Genomic DNA, 25205 nt, shown 5'->3' on the forward strand with positions numbered 1-25205 from the left:
TAAAGAATAGAAAGAATTATCCAAAAGATATAGTTTTAGCTCTGTTTTGAATTTAGTAAGATCCCCAATGACTGATTTGATATGGACAGGAAGTTTATTGAACACTTTTATACTGAGATTTTTTAAATCTGTGTGAAGATCATGTTTGCTTCTTGTATTGTGATCATGTTTGCTTCTTGTATTGTGATCATGGTACGCACTATTCAATTTGTAACTTTCATAATTTTTGTTCACGAAGTACATTAGTGACAAGATGTATTGACAATTTCTGCAAGAAGATCTAGGATGCACTCTACTCATAATCCTGATAACTCTCTTCTGTGCAACAAAGACTTTATTTGGTTGTAGTTGATTTCCCCAAAATATGATGCCATATGTCATAAGTGAATGGAAGTAACCAACATCTGCAGTTTTGATTGTTTCCATAAACAGATGCAATTGAACGAGTGGCAAATGCTGTAGAATTCAGTCTTTTACATAGGTCAGTGATGTGGACTGACCAGTTTAGTTTGTTATCAATAAGTAAACCCAGAAATTTGGAAGATACAACTTTCACTATTTCTTTGTCTCCACATTTTATTTCAACATTTTTCCAATTTTTTGTTTACAGTTTGAAACTGAATGAAATGAGTAATATTAACATTGTAGGACAGACCATTTGCAGTGAACCAATCTAGAACTTCTTGGAATATAGTGGTTGCAATGTTCTCTAGACTACAGTTGGGTTCCTTGTCAATCATAATGGTTGTGTAATCTGCAAATAGTGTGAAGTGTGCTTCTTGGGTCACACACCATGGGAGGTCATTTACAAAGATTAAGAAAAGTAAGGGACCAAGGACCGAGCCCTGCGGCACTCCACATTTAATGTATTCCAATCAGAGCTGGCAGGCGCCTTTGCACAATTGTTTAATACTACCTTCTGATTTCTGTCATCTAGATAAGACTCAAGCCATTTCTCTACTTTATCTTTTAAGCCATAATGCTCAGCCTTTCTTAGTAGAATCTTGTGATCTACACAGTCAAATGCTTTTGACAGATCACAAAAGATTCCAAATGGTGACATTTTCTTGTTTATTGATTCAAGGAGTTGGTTGATAAATGAGAAAATAGCTTGTTCAGTTGAAACACCCTTTTGGAATCCAAACTGATTTTTATTAAGGATGTGATATTTGTTAAGGTGAGCCATGATTCTCGTGTACATAAGTTTCTCAAGGATTTTTGAAAGACTTGTTAGCAATGAAATTGGGTGGTAGTTAGAAACCTCTCCTTTATCATCCTTTTTGGGGGAAAAAAAATACATGTTAAAAGTCAATGATAAAATATGATCTGAAATCATTCTGAATGCTTTCTCCATAAATTATTTTGAGTCATTATTTCAGGGGTCCACTTGAAATGTAAATGGTTTTGAAAACATATTTGACCTCTTAGCAACAAATAACCCTAAACACAAAATACAGCTGTTTAAAAAAGCAGATAAAAATTTTCACTTGTGACCTTCCGAAGAGATAGTCTCCACTCCTTCCAATCTGAATATGTAAGAGTAGACCAGATGCCATTTAAATTCAAAGAAATAGTATCAACAACTATTGAGACACATATACCAAATAAATTGGTAATAGATGGTACTGATCCCCGATGGTACACAAAAACAGATCAGAACTCTCTTGTGGAGGCAATGAAAAAAGCATACCAAATTTAAAAGGATGTAAAATATCTTATATATGGAATCCATCACAGTACTCTAATGAAACAATGCTGAAAACTATGAGAGCCAAATAAAAACTGCTTTATGGTTGCATGATGTTTCGCACTGCAATCATATTTATTAATGAGTGTAGCGATAATTTTATATTCTGTGGTTCTGTAGTGCTTCATTGTAGAACTGGTAAAAAGCTGTCTAGGAATTTCCTATTTCACAGTTCTTTTTGCTCATTTAATACTCTGTCTGGCTGATCTTTTAGGTGGATATAAATTTCAATTTCTTGCGTTACATCCATGACTTTTTCTTTCTGTAACTTATGTAATATTTGAAGTGATCCATCTACATTAGGTACTTTGTGGTTGGTGTCGTTTAAATGTGCAATAAATGTGGATGGATTATTGTTGCTTATTATTTTGTGTTCTTTAAATTGTGTACTAACTTTTCTTCCTGTTTGTCCAATATAAAACTTTTGGCATCTGTGAAGAATGCACAAAATTTTATATTGGACAAACAGGAAGTAATTGACCACTTTTTACCAGTTCTAACACTATACTTGGCATAATTTACTACTTAAAAATCATCCATAAAGTAAGTTATAATGTGCCCAGTATATCTACAGATATGACTTGTTCCTACAGCAAAATCACAAGTCTCACTAATGTATTCAGTGTATAATGCTTCCGTTTTAGATACTTGAAAATGGCCTAAGGCCGAAATTGTACAGTCGTACATGAAATAAGGAGAGCAGCAGCTAAAGGCATCTTGACATCTTTAAAAAAAAATGCATCACAGCTACAGACTCTACTGAAAATTATACTTTTGAGAGTTTTCATAATGGAACTCAGCTCAAATATGGCAGAAAATACAAAGACGTTCTGGTTGCATGTAAAGTACACCAGTGGCAAGACACAATCAATAACTTCATAGCGTGATAGCGATCGTAATGTTACTGATGAAGTGCTACTAAAGCAGAGTTTTAAACACAGTTTTCCACAATTCCTTCACCAAAGAAGACGAAGTAAAAATAGCAAAATTTGTGTCAAGAACAGTTACAAACATGAGTAACTTAGCCATAGGTATCCTTGATGAAATGAAGCAGCTTAAATCACTTAATAAAGGCAAGGCCTCTGGTCCAGATAATATATCTGTGAGGTTCATATTGGAATATGCTGAAACAATAACTCTTTGTTTAGCAGTCATATATAACCACTCTCTTGATAAAAGATCTGTACCTAAAGACATGAAAGTTGCACAGGTCACACCAGTACTCAAGTAAGGAAGTAAGAACAATCTGATGAGTTACAGGCCTGTATCACTAACATCGAATTGCAGAAGGATTTGGAAAACATACTGACTATGAACATTACAAATTACCTCTAAGAAAAGTAGCAACATGAATTCAGAAAGTATCATTCTTGTCAAACACAGTTAGCTCTTTGTTTACACAAAGTAATGAGTTCTGTCAACAGGGGATCTCAGATTGATTTTCATACCCTACTTATGTTCTCTTGGCACCAGACTTATATGTATCGGTATTATTTACTGTTATTTTGGGCATACATTTAATTTTGCAAGCCTTGGTTGGTTTCAAAATGCGTATTAACACAACACCAGTCACTTACTGAATAAACTATTTTATTCACAACTCTAGCTGTCTTTTTGCATCATAATCAAATTGATTCCATATTTTTAGATTTCCATAAAGCTTCTGACAATATTCCTTACAAGTGACTTCTAATCAGACTGCAGCCTGCAGAGTATCATCTTAATTGTATGACTGGATTTGTGATTTTCCGTCAGAAATTTCATAGTTTGTAGTAATCGACAAACAGTCATTGAGTGAAAGAAAAGTGATATTTGGTGTTCTCCAGGGAAGTCCTATAAGTAAGCCCTCTGCTGTTCCTGATCTTTATAAATGATTTAGGAGACAACCTGAGCAGCCCTCTTACATTGTTTGAAGATGGTGCTGTCACTGACTGTCTTGTAAAGTCATCAGATGATAACCAATAGCAAAGTGATTTAGACAAGATATCTGTATGATAGCCGTACCGTAGGTGCAACCACAACGGAGGGGTATCTATTGAGAGGCCATACAAACGTGTGGTTCCTGAAGAGGGGCAGCAGCCTGTTCAGTAGTCGCAGGGGCAACAGTCTGGATGATTGACTGATCTGGCCTTGTACAACTAACCAAAATGGCCTTACTGTTCTGGTACTGCGAACGGCTGAAAGCAAGGGGAAACTACAGCCGTAATTTTTCCCGAGGGCATGCAGCTTTACTGTATGATTAAATGATGATGGCGTCCTCTTGGGTAAAATATTCCGGAGGTAAAATAGTCCCCCATTCGGATCTCCGGGCGGGGACTACTCAAGAGGACGTTGTTATCAGGAGAAAGAAAACTGGAGTTCTACGGATTGGAGCGTGGAATGTCAGATGCATTAATCAGGCAGGTAGGTTGGAAAAATTAAAAAGGGAAATGGATAGGTTAAAGTTAGATATAGTGGGAATTAGTGAAGTTCGGTGGCAAGACGAACAAGACTTCTGGTCAGGTGAATACAGGGTTATAAATACAAAATCAAATAGGGGTAATGCAGGAGTAGGTTTAATAATGAATAGGAAAATAGGAATGCGGGTAAGCTACTACAAACAGCATAGTGAACGCATTATTGTGGCCAAGATAGACACGAAGCTCACGCCTACTACAGTAGTACAAGTTTATATGCCAATTAGCTCTGCAGATGACGAAGAAATTGATGAAATGTATGATGAGATATAAGAAATTATTCAGGTAGTGAAGGGAGACGAAAATTTAATAGTCATGGGTGACTGGAATTCGTCAGTAGGAACAGGAAGAGAAGGAAACATAGTAGGTGAATATGGATTGGGGCTAAGAAATGAAAGAGGAAGCCGCCTGATAGAATTTTGCGCAGAGCATAACTTAATCATACTTGGTTTAAGAATCATGAAAGAAGGCTGTATACATGGAAGAACCCTGGCGATACTAAAAGGTATCTGATAGATTATATAATGGTAAGACCGGGATTTAGGAACCAGGTTTTAAATTGTAAGACATTTCCAGTGGCAGATGTGGACTCTGACCACAATCTATTAGTTATGAACTGTAGATTAAAACTGAAGAAACCTCAAAAAGGTGGGAATTTAAGGAGATGTGTCCTGGATAAACTGAAAGAACCAGAGATTGTACAGAGTTTCAGGGAGAGCATAAGGGAACAATTGACAGGAATGGGGGAAAGAAATACAGTAGAAGAAGAATGGGTAGCTTTGAGGGATGAAATAGTGAAGGCAGCAGAGGATCAAATAGGTAAAAAGACAAGGGCTAGTAGAAACCCTTGGGTAACAGAAGAAATATTGAATTTAATTGATGAAAGGAGAAAATATAAAAATGCACTAAATGAAGCAGGCAAAAAGGAATACAAATGTCTCAAAAATGATATCGACTGGAAGTGCAAAATGGCTAAGCAGGGATGGCTAGAGGACAAATGTAAGGATGTAGAGGCTTATCTCACTAAGGGTAAGATTGATACTGCCTACAGGAAAATTAAAGAGACCTTTGGAGAAAGGAGAACCACTTGCATGAATATCAAGAGCTCAGATGCAAACCCAGTTCTAAGCAAAGAAGGGAAAGCAGAAAGGTGGAAGGAGTATATAGAGGGCCTATACAAGGGCCTCGTACTTGAGGATGATATTATGGAAATGGAAGAGGAAGTAGATGAAGATGAAGTAGGAGATAGGATATTGCGTGAAGAGTTTGACAGAGCACTGAAAGACCTGAGTCGAAACAAGGCCCCGGGAGTAGACAACATTCCATTAGAACTACTGACGGCCTTGGGAGAGCCAGTCCTGACAAAACTGTACCATCTGGTGAGCAAGATACATGAGACAGGCGAAATACCCTCAGACTTCAAGAAGAATATAATAATCCCAATCCCAAAGAAAGCAGGTGTTGACAGATGTGAAAATTACCGAACTATCAGTTTAATAAGTCACAGCTGCAAAATACTAACGCGAATTCTTTACAGATGAATGGAAAAACTGATAGAAGTCGACCTCGGGGAAGATCAGTTTGGATTCCATAGAAATGTTGGAACACGTGAGGCAATACTGACCCTACGACTTATCTTAAAAGAAAGATTAAGGAAAGGCAAACCTACGTTTCTAGCATTTGTAGACTTAGAGAAAGCTTTTGACAATGTTGATTGGAATACTCTCTTTCAAATTCTGAAGGTGGCAGGGGTAAAATACAGGGAGCAAAAGGCTATTTACAATTTGTACAGAAAGCAGATGGCAGTTATAAGAGTCAAGGGGTATGAAATGGTAGCAGTGGTTGGGAAGGGAGTGAGACAGGGTTGTAGCCTATCCCCGATGTTATTCAATCTGTATATTGAGCAAGCAATAAAGGAAACAATAGAAAAGTTCGGAGTAGTTATTAAAATCCATGGAGAAGAAATAAAAACTTTGAGGTTTGCCGATGACAGTGTAATTCTGTCAGAGACAGCAAAGGTCTTGGAAGAGCAGTTGAATGGAATGGACAGTGTCTTGTAAGGAGGGTATAAGATGAACATCAACAAAAGCAAAACGAGGATAACGGAATGTAGTCGAATTAAGTCGGGTGATGCTGAGGGAATTAGATTAGGAAATGAGACACTTAAAGTAGTAAAGGAGTTTTGCTATTTGGGGAGCAAAATAACTGATGATGGTCGAAGTAGAGAGGATATAAAATGTAGACTGGCAATGGCAAGGAAAGCGTTTCTTAAGAAGAGAAATTTGTTAACATCAAGTATTGATTTAAGTGTCAGGAAGTCGTTTCTCAAAGTATTTGTATGGAGTGTAGCCATGTATGGAAGTGAAACGTGGACGATAAATAGCTTAGACAAGAAGAGAATAGAAGCTTTCGAAATGTGGTGCTACAGAAGAATGCTGAAGATTAGATGGGTTGATCACATAACTAATGAGGAGGTATTGAATAGAACTGGGGAGAAGAGGAGCTTGTGGCACAACTCGACTAGAAGAAGGGATCGGTTGGTGGGACATGTTCTGAGACATTGAGGGATCACCAATTTAGTATTGGAGGGCAGCGTGGAGGGTAAAAATTGTAGAGGGAGACCAAGAGATGAATACACTAAGCAGATTCAGAAGGATGTAGGTTGCAGTAGGTACTGGGAGATGAAGCAGCTTGCAGAGGATAGAGGAGCATGGAGAGCTGCATCAAACCAGTCTCAGGACTGAAGACCACAACAACAACATCTGTATGGTACTAAAAGCAGTAATTGACTCTAAATAACAAAAGATGTGAGGTTATCCACATGAGTACTGAAAGGAATCCTCTAAATTTCAGTTACATGATAAATCACACAAATCTAACGGCTCCGAAGTCAGCTAAATACTTAGGGATTATAATTACGAGTAAAAGTGAGTGATGTGTCACCAATTGTCCATCACAATGGAAGCAAACAGATGGATATTAACAACAAAGTTGCCCATACTGCTGCAATAAGTATGAAATTTAATTTTGGATTCAAATCGGCATATAAACCAAACTCAAGGTGATGCATTAAACCATGTTCCATCTTCTTGTCGCAGAGCCAGCACATGGCATTACACTTCGAAACCTCATGTGCACTATCTGAAGATGAGCCTGAAAAGGTTCAAAAACCAAATAAATACCTGTTTTAAAAAATGATGGTTGCAGCTTTCTGTATTTATAGTAAACAGTTATGAATAACTTAAATTGGAATGATCACATAGATAACATTGTGACTGTGTTCTATTGGCAGAATACTTAGAGGATGCAACAGGTCTAGTAAAGAGACTGCCTACACTAAGCCTTTCCATCCTCTCCTGGACTATTGCTGCGTGGTGTGGGATCTGCATCAGACAGAATTAACGGAAGACACTGAAAAAGTCGAAAGAAGGGCAGCTTGTTTTGTATTATTGTGAAACAGGTGTGAGAGTGCCACAGATATGATATATGAACTGGGGTGGCAATCATCAAAACAAAGGGATTTTTCACAGAGACAGGATATCATGAAATTTCAGTACCAACTCTCTCCTCCAGATGTGGAAATACTCTTTTGGTGCCCACCTACAGAGGGAAAAATGAACATTGTAATAAAATGAGAAAAATGAGTGTGTGCAGGTAAAAATTTAAGAGTTTGTTTTCCTGCATGCTGTTTGACGGTGTAATGGTGGAAAAATAGCTTGAAAGTGGTTAAATGAACCCTCTACTGAGCACTTAACTGTGAAATGTATAGTAGTCATATAGATGAAGATGTAGAGTTAAACTCTCCTGCATCTTCCACTTAATCATCCAGCTTAATAATTAGTATTTAAATTTTAAGGAAGGTAAATAGCCTATTAAGTACATCCATTTGTAATATACACTTCCCCCTCCCAATATTGTATCATATCTACTGCCTCAAGCTGTTTGTAGTGAGCCTCTTGAATTAAATTTGAGCTAGAGCAATACTTATCTCACTAAACATTTTGTTTCATCATCTGATTCTTCTTTCTGTTGAAATATCAAATATATTGCATATTTCTGTGGTTCTCTCAGCTGCCTTTGTGACAAGAGAATCATGCTTTTGTTCACAAAATAGTTTAAATGCTTTCAAATTTTGAACACATTGATCAAGTCCAAGGTTTTTGTTGTAGGCATATTTGAACATCACTCACTTTAGTGAGCATGGGCTCCAAAAATAAAGTAATACAAAGGAATGTTAGGTCACAATGTAAACCAATAAACTGCATTTATGTCCTTTGGTTTCTGGATTTTCTTCTCAACTATACCTCAAGGCTTCCAAAATTTTATTATGCTATCAGGGTGCACAGTGAGCACACATACAGATTCATGCTTTGGACTACATTTTATGTCACAGGATCACTTCACATTAATTGGAACATGTTTAAGAACATCCCACTTATGTGTACACTACACATTTTGCACAGTATTGGAAGAAGTCATTCTTTTTATTCCAACAGCAACTACATGCACTCCACCAAGATTAAGTGAGAGATTGTTACCTGGCAACAATATTGCTTCCACAATTATATCAAAATTATGTATCTGAACACTACTAATGTGTACAGCCATGGTTGCATCATTATCATATCCTTATCCACAGCAGGAGGCCTGTTTTAGACTGTCTCCTTGCAAGTTGTCGGATATTTGTTCTGTAATTTCATTAGCTGAATTTCCATGTCATAGAATGAAGTGAATAATGGATTCCTGTACTGTGGCTTCTGAACCTTCAATCTGTACATAATGAATTACTTGAGACATTTGGTCAGTACACAATATATCTTTGTACATGGTGGAGGAATACTTAGTCTTGGATATTTTCTTAAGTATCTCTATTCTGTCATGCTCGCCAAGCAGTCTGATGGAGTCATTTCGGCTTCATGGAGATCATCTGTTTGCTGAACTTTGTAAAGTTGATATTCGCAGATGAATCAGTTTTGGCAAGTAGTTTTAAAGTCTCAAGTAAATTTCCACATTTATCATTTCCTCAAAGACCTTCTGAGTGACCACACAAGGTTAAATATTGTCTGGCTAAATACAGTTAATAATCAAGAATTCTTGTTAATAGAGCTTTTCATTTCTCAAATGACTTACATGAACAGCATCATCGATTGCTTTAATTGAACAGCATCATCGATTTTTCACATTTCTGTAGTCTCATTTCAAGGTATTTCCAGTTCAGTTTTCATATGCTTCAACACGATGACAACTTTTCTCATGTTGAAGTACTCTTGGGATTTAGCTTTTTCATGTTTTAAAATCATATGGCTGTATACAAGAACTTCTCCCTGTATTATTATTTTTAAAAAAAAGCATGCAAGGAAAGCATATATAGCACATTTCACAGGAAAATACAACAACCATGTCCTTAAAACTCACTCGCCATTTTCTAACTCCATATAAAACTGCTCCTTAGAAAATGATCTGCTGATATTATATGTTGAAATAAATGCATATTTATTCTGTAGTCCTCATGTCCCTCTCTTAGTAAGTTCATTTTTCAAAGTCTCAGTTATATTTTCTGCCAATAACTAGTTCAGTGAAAACTTTCAAATGAATCTGCTCTGAAAGAGTGAATGTCTGTGCAGTTGGCCCTGCTTCTGCTGTAGAGAGTGAGCAGCTTAAAGATTCTAGATCAGAGGGACATGTAAATTCTTGTGAAATTACACACTAGGTGTTATCAGCAGTTTTTACAGTAAGTCTGTCAAGACTTCCAGTAATTCAGAAAGCTGTTCCTATTCTGTTTTTTCACCTTTTCCTGCTTTGGGCACCAGATTCCTATCTTAAAGACATTAAAGGTGAGATAAATTCTGAAAAACATTAAATAATTGTAATTTTAGTTGACATACTGATGCTACTGAAGGCAAGAAGGCAACCGAGGCTACAATAGGTAGCAGTACATACATAAAGGCAGGGCTGGAATGGCAAACAGGACAAGACATGCTCAATAAATGACTGTTACGAGGAACGCTGAGTGGGGTATTCGCGCTACCACAGCTAATTTCCTTAGATTATTTCTTTTTCTGGTCTACGTTACATTTTAAAAAATTGTTTCTTAACATATGTTTTAATGAACAAATACATAAAATGTCCATTATTTGCAAAAACAAATAAATTAAGACCAACCTCAACAGCTATTGTTTCCTAAGGGAAACTCACTAGAACTATATTGGAAACAGCAGCTTTCTCATTGCCAAGCATTGGCAAAAAAAGGAAGCTATTCCCACAATTCAGAAACACAGATTTATCGATAAATAAACTTATTTATGTACCACTCTGTAATACAAGATGAGCCAAAAGTCGCTACCCATCATAACCAAATTGTTCTCTGTGTACCAATAGGTGCAATTGTGTCTGTTAATGCCTAATTATTCTCTGTGTACTAATAGGTGCAGTTGTGTCTGTTAATGTGGCCTGATAATTTGAAAGTTGGCTCATCACTCCAAGTTATCTTAGAAAACAACTCATTATCATATTCTCTTAATTCTACATCTGGTTCTACATCTATATAAACATACTCTGCAAACCAGTATGAGGTGCATGACAGAGGGTATGTCCCATTGCACCAGTTATTAGGGTTTCTTCCTGTTCCATTCAAGAATTTAGTGCAGGAAGACTGATTGTTTGAATGCCCCTGTGCATGCATTAATTATTCTAATCTTATCCTCACAATCCCTATGTGAGCGATACATAAGGGATTGTAGTATATCCCTAGCGTAATCATTTAAAGTCAGTTCTTGAAACTTTGTTAATAGACTTTCTTGACATAGTTTATGTCTGTCTTCAGGAGTCTTCCAGTTCAGTTCCTTCAGTATCTCTGTGACTGTCTCCCACGGATTAACCAAACCTGTGACCATTCATCCTGTTCTTCTCTGTATACATTCAATATCCTCTGTTAATCCTATCTGGTACAAGTGCCACACACTTGAGCAATATTCTAGAAGAATTTGCATGAGTGATTTCTAAGCTATCTCTTTTGTAGACTGATTTCACTTCCCCAGCGTTATACCAATAAAGTGAAGTCTACCACCTGCTTTACATGTCACTGAACCTATGCGATCATTCCATTTCATAACTCTACAAGATGTCAGACAGACAACAGTGTATCAACCAGGTGGGCAGGAGAGGCAGCCACTCCTCAGCTATTTGTATGAGTTGGCCAATTTTGACTGTGACTCATTGATATTATAGTCAAAGGATAGTGTGTTTTTTTCATTTCATGAAGTGCAAGATTTTACATTTCTGAATATTTAGAGCAAGTTTCCAATCTCAGCTCCACGTTGAAATCTTATCAAGATCTGACTGAATATTTATACAGCTTCTTTCAGATAGTACTTAATTATAGATAACTGCATCGTCCACAAAAAGCCTGATTTTTATTATTAATATTGTCTTCAAGATCATTAATATACAGAATGAACAACAAGGGTCCCAACACACTTCCTTGGGCACACCTGAAGTTACTTCTACATCTGAAGATGACTGTCCATTTGAGATAACATGCTGTGTCCTCCCTACCCAAAAGTCCCCATTCTAGTTACAAATTTCACTTGATGCCCCCATATGATCATACTTTTGACAATAAGTGTAGGTATGGTCCTGAGTCAAATGCTTTTTAGAAATCAAGAAACACTGTATCTATCTGTTTTCCTGGATCCACAACTTTTAACATTGTCTCACAAAACTGAAGCCTACCACATTCAACTTCCAGTAGCCCATGTATGAGATAAACAATTTAGGAAAAGAGAGAGTGCTACTTACCATAAAGAAGACATGTCAAGTTGCAGACCGGCACAATTAAAGGACTCTTACAAAAAGCTTTTGGCCATAGTCTTCATCAGTAAAAGAGAGACACTCACTATTCACACACACAAGCAAGCACACCTCATGCACATATGACTGCCAACTCCTGCATCCCAGGTAGGAATGCATCTATCATGTAGGATCCAAGCAGCAATCTGGAGGGGGCAGGGAAGGGGAAGGGATAGTTGTGTATGAGTGGGGAGAGAGACAAAAGTTGTCTGGTGAAGTGTGCAGGACTAGAATGCCAACAGGTGTCATGTCAGGAGGTTGTGGGGCAGAGAGGTGGGGAAAAGAGGAGCAAAAATGGAGAGAAGCAGGGAAAGACGGGTGGATGTGTTGGGAGAGGCTGCAAATAAACAGGGTGGGAGATGAGAATAGGAAGGAGATGATAGAACAGCGGGGGTGGAAACTGTTGGGTGAAGGGTGTGGAGACAGTACGTTACTGAAGGTTAAGTCTGGGATAGGTACAGGAGCAGTGAATGTGATGTAAGGATAACTCCCATTTGCGCAGTTCAGAAAAGCTGTTGCTGGAGGGAAGGATCCAGACAGCTCAGGTAGCGAAGAACCCATTGAAATTGAGTGTGTTACATTCAGCTGCATGTTATGCCACACGGTGGTCTATCTTGCTCTTGGCCCCAGTTTGGCAGAGGCCATTTATTTGATGGACAGCTGGTTGGTAGTCATACTAATGTAAAAAGTTGTGCAATGATTGCAGCAGAGCTGGTAAATGACAAAGCTGCTTTCACAGAAGGGCCAGCACCTGATGAGATAGGATAGACTCATTACAGGACTGAAAGAATTCCAACCCTCATTGACCAACACCTGCATCCAATTGCTGTTACCTAGCTTCCCATTTCAAAGACACCAACCATTTCCTTCACCAACTCTCCACCATCCCCAGCCCTTTACCTTCTGGATCCTTACTCATCACTGTTGATGTCACCTCACTGTAGACCAACATCCTTTACGCCATGGTCTTACCAGTGTTGAAAACTACCTTCACGAATGTCCTTCAGATTCCAAACCCATTACAAACATCTTATTGACTTTATCCTACCACACAAGTACTTTTGTCTGCAGCTTGTGGTCTCGCGGTCATGTCCTTGCTTCCCAAGCACGGGGTCCCAGGATCAATTCCTGGCAGGGTCAGGGATATTAACCTGCCTCGAGATGACTGGGTATTTGTCTTGTCCTCATCAGTTCATCAACATTCATGAAAATGACGAACTTGGACTGAGCAATGGTTGGGAATTTGTACGGGCACTGATAACCACGCAGTTGAGTGCCCCACAAACCAAACATCATACATAAACAAATCCATGGTGCAGCCAACCTTTTTATGGGCTATCTAGAGGAGACTTTCTTAGCCTCCCAAAACACAAAATCTGTAGTCTCATTCATGATCTGAACTCAGGGCCAAGACACCCTATCTTCATTCCTTCGCAACCTCCCATCCATTCATGGTCTTCCTCAACTCAGAGTGCCATCTTCCTTGATGGTGACCTCCTCCTCTCTGATGGCTCCATTCGCACCACCATCCACATTAAACCCACCAACCACCAACAGTACCTGCATTTTGACAGCTGTCTCCCTTTCTCACCAAAAATCCGTCCCATACAGCCTGGCTACCCAGGGACAGCATATCGGCAGTGACAAAAACTCCCTTGATCAGCATGATGAGGATTTCACCATGACTTCACAGTCAGGCGCTATCCCCCAGATCTAGTCCACACACAGATCTCCTGTGTGTTTTCCCCTCACACACCCAATCCTCCCACCACCCCCAAGAACCAGCCACAGCGGAATATCCCCTTCATCACCTAGCACTGCTCTGGATTAGAACAACTGAACCACAACCTTCACCAGGGCTTTGATTACCTATCATCATGCCCTGAAATGAGGGACATCCTACCTGAGATATTTCCCACCCTCTCCTAAAGTGGTGTTCCATCGCACACCCAACCTCCACAACATCCTAGTCTACCCACATGCCAACCCTTTGCCACAAGGATCATATCCCCGTGGAAGACCCAGGTTCAAAACCTGCCCAATCCACCCACCCATATCTTCCTATTCCAGTCCTGTCACAGGTTTATCCTACCTCATCAGGGGCCAGGCTACCTGTGATAGCAGCCATGTCATTTACCATCTCTGCTGCAATTATTGCACAGCTTTTTATAATGGTATGAGTACCAACCAACTGTCCACCAGGACGAACGGCCACTGCCAAACTGCGGCCAAGTGCAATGTAGATCACCATGTGGTACAACATGCAGTTGAACATAACACACTTGATTTTAATGGCTGCTTCAGTGCCTGAGCCATCTGGATCCTTCCCTCCACCACCAGTTTTTCTGAATAGTGCAGATAGCAATTATCCTTACAACACAGTCTCTGCTTCCGTAATTGTGCTGGCCCAACCTTCAGTAACATACTGTCCCCACACCCTCCACCCAACAGTTTCCAACCCCTCTGTCCTATCATCTCCTCCTCATTCTTATGTCCCACTCTCTTTATTTGCAGTCTTCTGCCAATGCATCCTTGCTCTTCTCCATTTTTGCTCCATTTTTCCCCACCTCCCTGCCCCAAAATCTTCTGACACTGCACGGGTCAGTATTCTAGTCCCTGCACACACCACAAGACAGTGTTCATCTCTCCCCACCCATACAATACTATCCCTTCCCTCCCATGCTAACTCCAGATTGTTGCTTGCATCCCACGTGACAGTTGCATTCCGGCCCGAGATGCTGGAGTTGCAGTTTTGTGTGTGTGTGTGTGTGTGTGTGTGTGTGTGTGTGTGTGTGTGTGTGTGTGAGAGAGGTGTGCTTGCTTGTGTGTCTGAATGATGTGTGTTTCTCTTTTAATGATGAAGGCTATGGCCAAAAGCTTTATGTAAGTGTCTGTAAGTAGCAATATATCTTTTCCTACATTGTTGATATTCCCAGCTGGAGTTTCCATGTATGAGATGAGATGTGTAATGTTTTAATTTGGCCTTATGTAAAACTCTTTGCACAGAATCTTTAGAAATATCCCATTTGAGAAGTAATGTATGAGTAGACTTCTCAGGGTTCTGATAACCATAACTTAGTACACAGTATCAGTATGCTTAGCAGACATTCAATACTAGGAATAAGAACAATATACATAAAGATTTAAACTCACTTACTCTTGCCCAGAAAGGAGTCCCGTATTCAGCAACGCATATTTTCAGTAAGTTACCAGCAACATTAAGAGTTTAGTTTCAGACAAGGCACAATTTAAACATAATTTAAAATAATTTTTGGTGGCCAACTCCTTCCATTCTATCCATGAGTTTCTCAATAAGTGCAGTAGACCATTTTAATGAAAATTTATTATACTTAAATTTTTGACAGTACTTGGTTGTAACAGCCAAGTAACTACCTACTGTGTGAATGATGGATGTATGGAAAGCAGATGCAAGTCTTAAGTCTGTAAATAGTGGAAGTTTAATTTTAAATCTTGTACATCATCTGACTGTTCTTAACTGAGGATCACTGAAATGAATAATTTACTTTAATTTTTGACAATACTTGGTTGTAATACCCAAGAAACTAGCAAATGTCTTAATGATGCAAATATTAAACCTGTAAATATTAGAAGTTTAAATTTAATTCATGTACATAATTTTACTGTTTATTGACTGAGGATCCTTAAAATTAATGAAACTCAAGTTTTTCTAATTGCCTTTTTGTAATGTGTTTATCTGACATGTTCCACACCCAGGAGGATTCCCTCTTTTATGGGTCTATGGAATGAATAATTAATCTAATCTAAAATTATAAGCTTTGTTCCACCACTTATTGATGGCCTACCTGACCTGTGGAAATACACTACAGGTCCATTTTCTACAAACATTTCCATAAATTGTAAAGCATTCCTTGCACTTGAAACAGTTTTTAAATTTATAATCCACTAATTTATTATTAGATTATAAACACATTTGTGTCATGTTTTTAAAGCAAAAACTCTTTCCTCGTTAGAAAACATCTCCCCAACAGTTTAGAATAAAAAATAAACATTGTGAGAGATGTTTGTTTTAATAACAGTGCACTCTGATGTTTCTGTCAATAATTATCTGAAAAAGTACAGCTGGACACATTGGTGTTTATACCTGTAATTATAACAAACAAACAAACAAGATTATCTTAATGTTTTCAGTGGGTTACGATGGATAATGACTTCTGGCCCACCCCGTATAGAAATATTATTTGCCTGTGTGTTATGTCTAAAGGCTACTTTTTCCTGATGTATTTTCAGGTCTGATATAGGCTAAAATGGGCCACTTCAACCAATTGATGACCTCACATTTTGCCTCTTCGAGGATGGGGATGACCTCGTGTCCCACAACCAAACATGTAAAGTAATTGTTGTTTAAAAAACATTAACTTCAGGCATTAATTACAGTGCAGACTACACACAAGCCCTGAAATACCATATTTTATTTAATGATAAAAATTGTATCTTATAATTTTTTTGCATGCCCGAAAAGCAGTACGCCACTGGTGAGCAAACTTGTGCCTATTCCCCTCACCACTCCCCTACCACCACTTCCCTGAGAATTTTTCAGGATGTTGTGAATAAATTATACAAATAGTGTTCCAAAGCAGTGGATACATTCAAAATTATCGATGCATAGGGACAAAGTTGACACTGAGATAGAAAAAAAAAAAAAATCGAAGAATTGCTTATGTGCCCCAAGTTCTAGGTCACTGAAAGCATGGTGCATACAGCATTCAATTCAAATGTGGTATATCTTATGTGGGGCGGTCTATTAGAACAGTTGAGGAGAGGTGCAGTAAACATCATTGACACACCTGCCTGAAACAGCCAGGCAAAACAGCTGTCACTGAGCACTGTCTTGAGTATAACGATTGAATGAAATTTGATGAGTCCAGTACTGGGATGCAAACATTAAGTTTCTGGGATAGTGCAATTAAGGAGTCTACCAAAATAAAGATGTTGTAAAACCTGATAAACAAGGATGGAGCTTCCAAGGGTTCTTATTTGTCATTAATTTGTTAAAATCTTAATGCACATTTCATCCATTGGACTTGTTAAATGCTGAGAGAATGTGGCCTTCATGGAATAACAGTGTGAGCACTGAAATACAGAGAAGCATCAAGTGGACGTAACACGTACTCAGAGACAAACTCAGCTACAAATACTGACGCAACTCCAAAATATTTCATGGTCTGGTTGGAGTCCGGGCACTGAGGACACATAACAACACAGCTCACTGCGCCTGAAGAAAGCTATTGGACTTGCGCTCAAAATATTATGCTTAAAAATAGAAATAACAACTCAGCTGAATACCTGAAAGTACACTATTAATTAATCATTCCAAGAGGACCTCACCCAGGATTCAGCATCCTGCCACTACCGTGTAGGGGGAATGCGTTGAATTTCAGATCCAGCAATTTTGAGTCATGTAATGGTCTTCTCCATGTGAGGTGGAAACAGCATCATTTCAAATCAGGTACATTAAAACTATGATTAAAATGGTTAAAATCAATTTTTTTTGTGTTAAGTCAATCCATCTTCTGACTATCTTTTGTGAAGCCACGTACAACTAAACTACAATGTCAGGTATGGATAATATGATACACCAGCTGTCAAGTTCTTGATGATTGACACCATTCTCCATTTTAAAGATTTATGGGCCTCATGTTTGATTTAAAACTGTTATTATTACAGACACTGAACATCTTGAAGTGCCTTAGCCACAGATCTTAGAGAACAGAAGGAGCATGTCTGCTACAGTTTTATAAAGCTTTCATGAGAGTCTGTCTAGGTTATAAGTGCCATGTGTATTAGTCAGAAAACATGATCCAAATTCGTTACCATAACAAACTGTTGCTCATCTTCTATGGAACAAGTATTTGAAGTGGGAGAAGTACCGACCCAAACCCAAGATCAGAACTGACTGCCACCATTACTACTGAAGAGGCCCTGTTTAATTTTAGATTTAGTGAGGTACTGGAGGGAGTGCACTCCAGCATGTCTTTTCAATTCATTGTTTAATTAAATAACTGTACTTGTGGATGGGTCAAAGCAGTTGGCCACTCTTGCCTGTTCTGTAGTTTTTCCTGGAACATGATCCTGTGATCTTTCTACTTAAGGAATTTAATTTATATGATTCAGTATTACATACAATGTAGGGGACATTGGATCAGACGAGACATATTTTAGCTGCAGATCAGAAAGTGCCATGTTTCATTTGAGTGGGTTTTACAAGTAGCAAATGTTAATTTACTGCAGATCTGCCCTATAAGATATTGTCAAATACCTTCACTTACTCCCCAAAATACAAGTTTTAGGGAGAAGCATTCAATGCGCAGTCTTATATCCTTCCTTCTTATATTATCCATGTTTTAAAAAGTTTTGTGGTGTTTGACCAAATGTACAGTTTTTACACCGTGTGTGATAGAGTTAATGGGTAAGTTAACATGAGCAAGTTAGGGACAGGGGGAGAGATTTAATGTAGTTTTAAGTGATTTTTTTCTAACACTTTTTTGATGTTATAGGTATCTTAATCACATTTCTCTCTCTAATTATTTTAGCAATGATACACTGTAGGTGAGAGCCGTTAAACCACAGATCACACATGTTATCCAACTAGCCTCAGAGAAATTGTGTTATTATTTTTTATACATTTGTTACCCAATATATTTCAAAATTAATTTCACACTCTATTTTTTGCAATTGAAGAATAATGGATTTATCTGGGTTTAGGTCCAGAGTATCAAGAGAAAAGAGAATTAGAGGCTCAGTATTACAGTGCAGTTGATTGCCTTAGACGCAGACAAGGTGAAATTTCAGAGATAAACAAGGACATTGAGGTAAAAGCATATGTTTACATACCAGTGTTAATATTCAGTTTATTGACCAAAATTGTAGTTTTCTGTAGCGTCAAATGTCTAAAGATAGGACTTAAATCAGCTACTGAATATGTAGGTAAGGTAATCCTCTTATTATTATTATTATAGTATCTGTCATTTTTAGTTTAAATTGTAATAATGTTCATAATTTCTGATATATTTCCTATCAACAAATGCCCATATGTTTCACTCTTGCATTAAAGTTTATGACCTTAGTTCATTAGAAGTGAGCAGACATTCATTGTGTCCTGGAGGTATATGATGATGCATACATATAAAACTCTCTCTTTCAGTAGTGATTATCTGATTAATTTTGAAGAAATGATTAATATAATCATTTGCATTGTTACAACAGAAATACAAAGATAGAAACAACAAACAAAAATGATGACAGGCAACCATTCACCTACAGATGAAATGAGATGCCACACAGTCACACATAAAAAGCAGGTAATTGCTCTGCGACTACAGAAGTGAGATCCAGGTGTAACAGTAATGGCTGATGACTTCACACATAATGTCTCAAGCAATTCCAGTGATTCAAAGTTTGCAAGTGGTTTTTAAGACAAAGTGGAAATTGCAATTTTTTCATTAGTATTGGTCATTTTCAACTTAATCAAAGCATCACCTGATGTTTTCCTTATAAATATGTGCAACATTTGATGAAGTACTTATCAAAAACTGCAGTTTCTGTTCAGATTCTACAGGGATTTCTCCTTATACAAAAAATTATTTATGCTGCTGCTAGGGTATATTATACACAAATTTAATAAATTTCAGTTTGACGAATGACCTACATGGGTATAGAATACATCAGTGATGCTTCTGAGTGGCAGATGTAACATATCTATATATGCTATGTTAATTATGAATTATACTTGAAGAACTGGTATGATACATATAAAATGCCTATATATGCTGTGTTAATTATCAGGCAGTATTAATTATACTGGAAGAATTTGTGTCTATATTAAAACCTGAATTTATAGTAAATAACTAATTTATTTTACAGGCTTACAAAAAACAACTCACACACACACATACGAGGTGCATTCAAGTTCTAAGGCCTCCGATTTTTTTTCTCCGGACTGGAAAGAGATAGAAACATGCGCATTGTTTTAAAATGAGGCCGCGTTCATTGTCAACACGTCCCAGAGATGGCAGCACCGTATGGCAGATGGAATTTTACCGCCAGTGGCGAGAATGAGAACTGTTTTAAATACTTAAAATGGCGACGTTTTCCTTACTTGAACAGCGTGCAATCATTCGTTTTCTGAATTTGCGTGGTGTGATACCAATTGAAATTCATCGACAGTTGGAGACGTGATGATGGAGTTATGGATGTGTCAAAAGTGCGTACATGGGTGTGACAGTTTAATGAAGGCAGACCATCGTGTGACAACAAACCGAAACAACCTCGGGCTTGCTCAAGCCGCTCTAACGACATGATCGAGAAAGTGGAGAGAATTGTTTTGGGGGATTGCCGAATGACTGTTGAACAGATCGCCTCCAGAGTTGGCATTTCTGTGGGTTCTGTGCACACAATCCTGCATGATGACCTGAAAATGCGAAAAGTGTCATCCAGGGTGGTGCCACGAATGCTGACAGATGACCACATGGCTGCCCGTGTGGCATGTTGCCAAGCAATGTTGATGCGCAACGACAGCATGAATGGGACTTTCTTTTCATCGGTTGTGACAATGGATGAGACGTGGATGCCATTTTTCTATCCAGAAACAAAGCGCCAGTCAGCTCAAAGGAAGCACACAGATTCACCGCCACCAAAAAAATTTCGTGTAACCGCCAGTGCTGAAAAAATGATGGTGTCCATGTTCTGGGACAGCGAGGGCGTAATCCTTACCCATTGCGTTCCAAAGGGCACTACGGTAACAGGTGCATCCTACGAAAATGTTTTGAAGAACAAATTCCTTCCTGCACTGTAACAAAAATGTCCGGGAAGGGCTGCGCGTGTGCTGTTTCACCAAGACAATGCACCCGCGTATCAAGCTAACATTACGCAACAGTTTCTTTGTGATAACAACTTTGAAGTGATTCCTCATGCTCCCTACTCACCTGACCTGGCTCCTAGTGACTTTTGGCTTTTTCCAACAATGAAAGACACTCTCCGTGGCCGCACATTCACCAGCCGTGCTGCTATTGCCTCATCGATTTTCCAGTGGTCAAAACAGACTCCTAAAGAAGCCTTTGCCGCTGCCATGGAATCATGGCGTCAGCGTTGTGAAAAATGTGTACGTCTGCAGGGCGATTACGTCGAGAAGTAATGCCAGTTTCATTGATTTCGGGTGAGTAGTTAATTAGAAAAAACATCAGAGGCCTTAGAACTTGAATGCACCTCGTACACACACATGGATACGTTGTCCCAAAACTTCATCCTAGTCTTGTTTGTTAGCTTCTTAGCCCAGAGGAAGACATTGTGTGAAAACTGGTTTACATGGTTGTATACTGCTCAATGCTTCAATTAAATGGTTAATGGTTACATTTATTGCAATATTGTATTAATATATTTTATGGGCAGAGAATTGCTGTCTTCAAATAGTCTGATCCTTTTCCAATACTATGAGAAGGAAAATTGCCTGAGATGATGTGCCTATCAGCAACTCAGCATCTTCTCTATATGGTGAGTGGCAACTTTCCTTCTCATAATATTGTTACATTCCATCCTGGATTTTCCACTGTTTGACACTTTTCCAATTACACTATTCAAACTGCATTTATGCACAAATTGAAACTACCACTTAAAACAAGTAGGATCATGTATTTAACTATATTAACACGATCTTCTATGTTTGTTTGTAGAATTTTTGTGTTTATCTTTCTCTGTACTTTGCAGGATGAGGCTGTCAAGATAACTAGTTAAATCTGGGAACTATTTTTAATTTAAAAAATAGCACATTACAACACAAGGCTACAGGCAACAACTGACCTTATTTATTTTAAATAGCAACAATGCATACCAATTGCATCCATGCGTTAACACAGACATATTGCTTTTGTTTACTGTGATCTTTTTCTTTAAATCTCAACACACTCTCTTAAACAAAACAATACATTATTATCTCACAAAACATGTGACATGTGGCATGTCTCTAAAATATATCTGCTAAACAAACAAAAAATTTTAATTTAATTCAAACATCAACTTTGAAGAGGTTTAGTTAGAATGTTAACAAGTTTTTCTTGAGTTTGTCAGTACTGTATGTTGAACCAGCCATGATTCAGTCCATCATTGATGAAATAATACTTCACATCAATGTGATTGTTTCTTCTTGACATTTGGCATAATTTTATCATTGGTGCTACATTTTGGTGATCGAAACAATTTGTCATTTACATATTTCAATCAAAAAATTCTTCTATGAAAGTCTTCAAAATCGTCATTTCTTGACAATCTTGAGCAACAGAGATGTACACACATAAAAAAAAATTTGCATCACCCCGGTTCCCAGAATTCCTGAAGATAGACATTGACTGTGAATATTGTATCACAGACACAGTCCCTTTGACTGTTCAGAGATGTCACTAAACCCACCCAAAGATGTAAACAACCATGCATGAGCAGCACCTATGAAATGGAGGGGGTCGGACAGCCAATCAGTTCCAGTCATTCCACCAGTAAGGAGCACACGGCTCTTGTTGTCTGTAGTTCAACCATGCCTAGATGGTGAATACTGTGGTTTGATTGTGTCCTCATTGTTACTTTGTGCCAGGAAGGGCTCTCAACAAGGGAAGTGTCCAGGTGTCTCGGAGTGAACCAAAGCGTTGTTGTTCAGATATGGAGGAGATACAGAGAGATGAACTGTCGATAACATGCCTCGACCAGGCCGCCAAAGGGCTACTACTGCAGTGGATGACCGCTACCTACGGATTATGGCTCAGAGGAACCCTGACAGCAACACCACCATGTTGAATAATGATTTTCGTGCAGCCACAGGATGTCCTATTACGACTCAAACTGTGCACAATAGGCTGCATGATGTGCAACTTCACTCCTGATGTCCATGGCGAGGTCCATCTTTGCAACCACGACACCATGCAGATGGGCCAAATAACATGAGTGTCGCATATTCCTACAACCAGACAATCGTCAGAGACGTGTTTGGAGGCAATCCAGTGAGGCTGAACACCTTAGACACACTGTCCAGTGAGTGCAGCAAGGAGGAGGTTCCCTGCTGTTTTGGGGTGGCATTATGTGGAGCCGACGTATGCTGCTGGTGGTCATGGAAGGCACCATAATGACTGTATGATACATGAATGCCATCCTCCAGCCGATAGTGCAACCATAGTGGCAGCATATTGGCGAGGCATTCGTCTTCATGGATGACAATTTGTGCCCCCATCATGCACATCTTGTGAATGACTTCCTTCAGGATAACAACATTGCTCGTCTAGAGTGGCCAGCATGTTCTCCAGACATGAACCCTATCAAGCATGCCTGGGATAGATTGAAAAGGGCTGCTTATGGATGACATGACCCACCAACCACTCTGAGGGATCTAGGCTGAATCGTCATTGAGGAGTGAGACAATCTGGGCCAACAGTGCCTTGATGAACTTGTGGATAGTATGCCATGATGAATACAGGCATGCATCAACACAAGAGGATGTGCTTCTCGGTATTAGAGGTAATGGTGTGTACAGCAATCTGGACCACCAACTCTGAAGGTCTCACCATATGGTGGTACACAACATGCAATGTGTGGTTTTCATGAGCAATAAAAAGGGCGGAAATTATGTTTATGTTGATCTCTATTCCAATTTTCTGTACAGGTTCTGGAACTCTCAGAACCAAGGTGATGCAAAACTTTTTTTGATGTGTGTATTTTGCTTCAGTAGTACATAGTGCAGCCACGCACTGTTTCTTCCAGCACCTGTGAAGTCTGCATCACAGTAAGCCACTATTCCTTGTTCTGGTTTTTCTGATGAGTGGAATATGCCATTCCCTGTTACTGAATTCAGGTATGTTAAAGTTCTTTTCTTTGCATGGCCATCGTCTGCAGCAGCTATTCAAATCAATTATTATTGGTATCTCCCTCTTAAGCTTACTGCACTTAATTAAGGAGAACTTTACACCAGAGATGTTTCACTTTATTTACAAAGCACCTTGTGTGGTCATTGTGGAATTGTGTTGTATTGGACTGCATTTTATTTTCTGACCAGCGGGCCACGGCTGACTTACCAGAGGATATGCCATCTCTTTTAGGAAATACTCAAATGAATGTGGTTAAAGTTTTAAAGTTCTGTGACTTGTCCAATGTTTTTACCAAGATTTTAGGGAGAGAGTCTTAATTTGTTCACAGGATGACTGGCTTGCCCATATTTCACATAAGTGGCCAGGCAGTGACAATTTCCTGTGGCATCCTTGGTGCTCCTTTCCCATTTTCTTTAAATTTTATTTTCTTATACAGAGTTTTCCATCTTTTCCCACTTTCTTTGCGTGTATGCTTCCATTTTACTAAATTTGTCCACATTCGTTTCTTTTAATGTGTGTCAGGGCACTGATGACCTCAATGTTGAGAACCCGTAAGCCCTCACGCACACACACACACACACACACACACACACACACACACAGTCTTGTTCTCAGACACCCCCCCCCCCCCCCCCATTCTCAGGTTTTTTGATATTGGCAGTAATGTAACTGCCAAGTCCCTTTGCCAAGAATGTAGCATTTATTTACAAGTCCCATAATCGAAAACATGCAGCATCTTTTAATTCTGGAACACTGTTTAATACTACATTTTCTGCCCATGAAGCCATATTTTGACATATGATACACAAATCTTCTTACAAAAAAGGCAGTCTTTTTACACTAATGAAGTCATGGTGGTTCAGTCATCAGTGGACAGCACAAGATCCTGAAGAATATCCCAGCAGAGGGGTCAAAATGTTGATTACATAGAGTTAAACTCTTTGTCTTTAAATATGTCTGCTTATGTCTGTATAAGTGTGGATGGATATGTGTGTGTGTGTGCGAGTGTATACCCGTCCTTTTTTCCCCCTAAGGTAAGTCTTTCTGCTCCCGGGATTGGAATGACTCCTTACCCTCTGCCTTAAAACCCACATCCTTTCGTCTTTCCCTCTCCTTCCCTCTTTCCTGATGAGGCAACAGTTTGTTGCGAAAGCTTGAATTTTGTGTGTATGTATGTGTCTGTTTGTGTGTCTGTCGACCTGCCAGCACTTTCATTTGGTAAGTCACATCATCTTTGTTTTTAGATATATATTTCCTACGTGGAATGTTTCCCTC

At 38.7% G+C, this 25205-nt stretch overlaps 1 protein-coding gene across 3 annotated transcripts in view; it reads left to right on the plus strand.

Moving 5' to 3' along the window:
- Window positions 1-25205, plus strand: part of LOC124594228 (coiled-coil domain-containing protein 39) — a 481265-nt gene that overhangs the window by 430583 nt on the left and 25477 nt on the right. For all 3 annotated transcript variants that reach the window (XM_047132594.1, XM_047132593.1, XM_047132592.1), the window contains one exon: window positions 18796-18902. In XM_047132594.1, the coding sequence (XP_046988550.1) occupies window positions 18796-18902 (107 nt within the window). The remainder of the gene's footprint in view (window positions 1-18795; window positions 18903-25205) is intronic.

This window comes from Schistocerca americana, chromosome 2 (assembly GCF_021461395.2).
Source record: "Schistocerca americana isolate TAMUIC-IGC-003095 chromosome 2, iqSchAmer2.1, whole genome shotgun sequence".
NCBI classification, from domain to species: domain Eukaryota; kingdom Metazoa; phylum Arthropoda; class Insecta; order Orthoptera; family Acrididae; genus Schistocerca; species Schistocerca americana.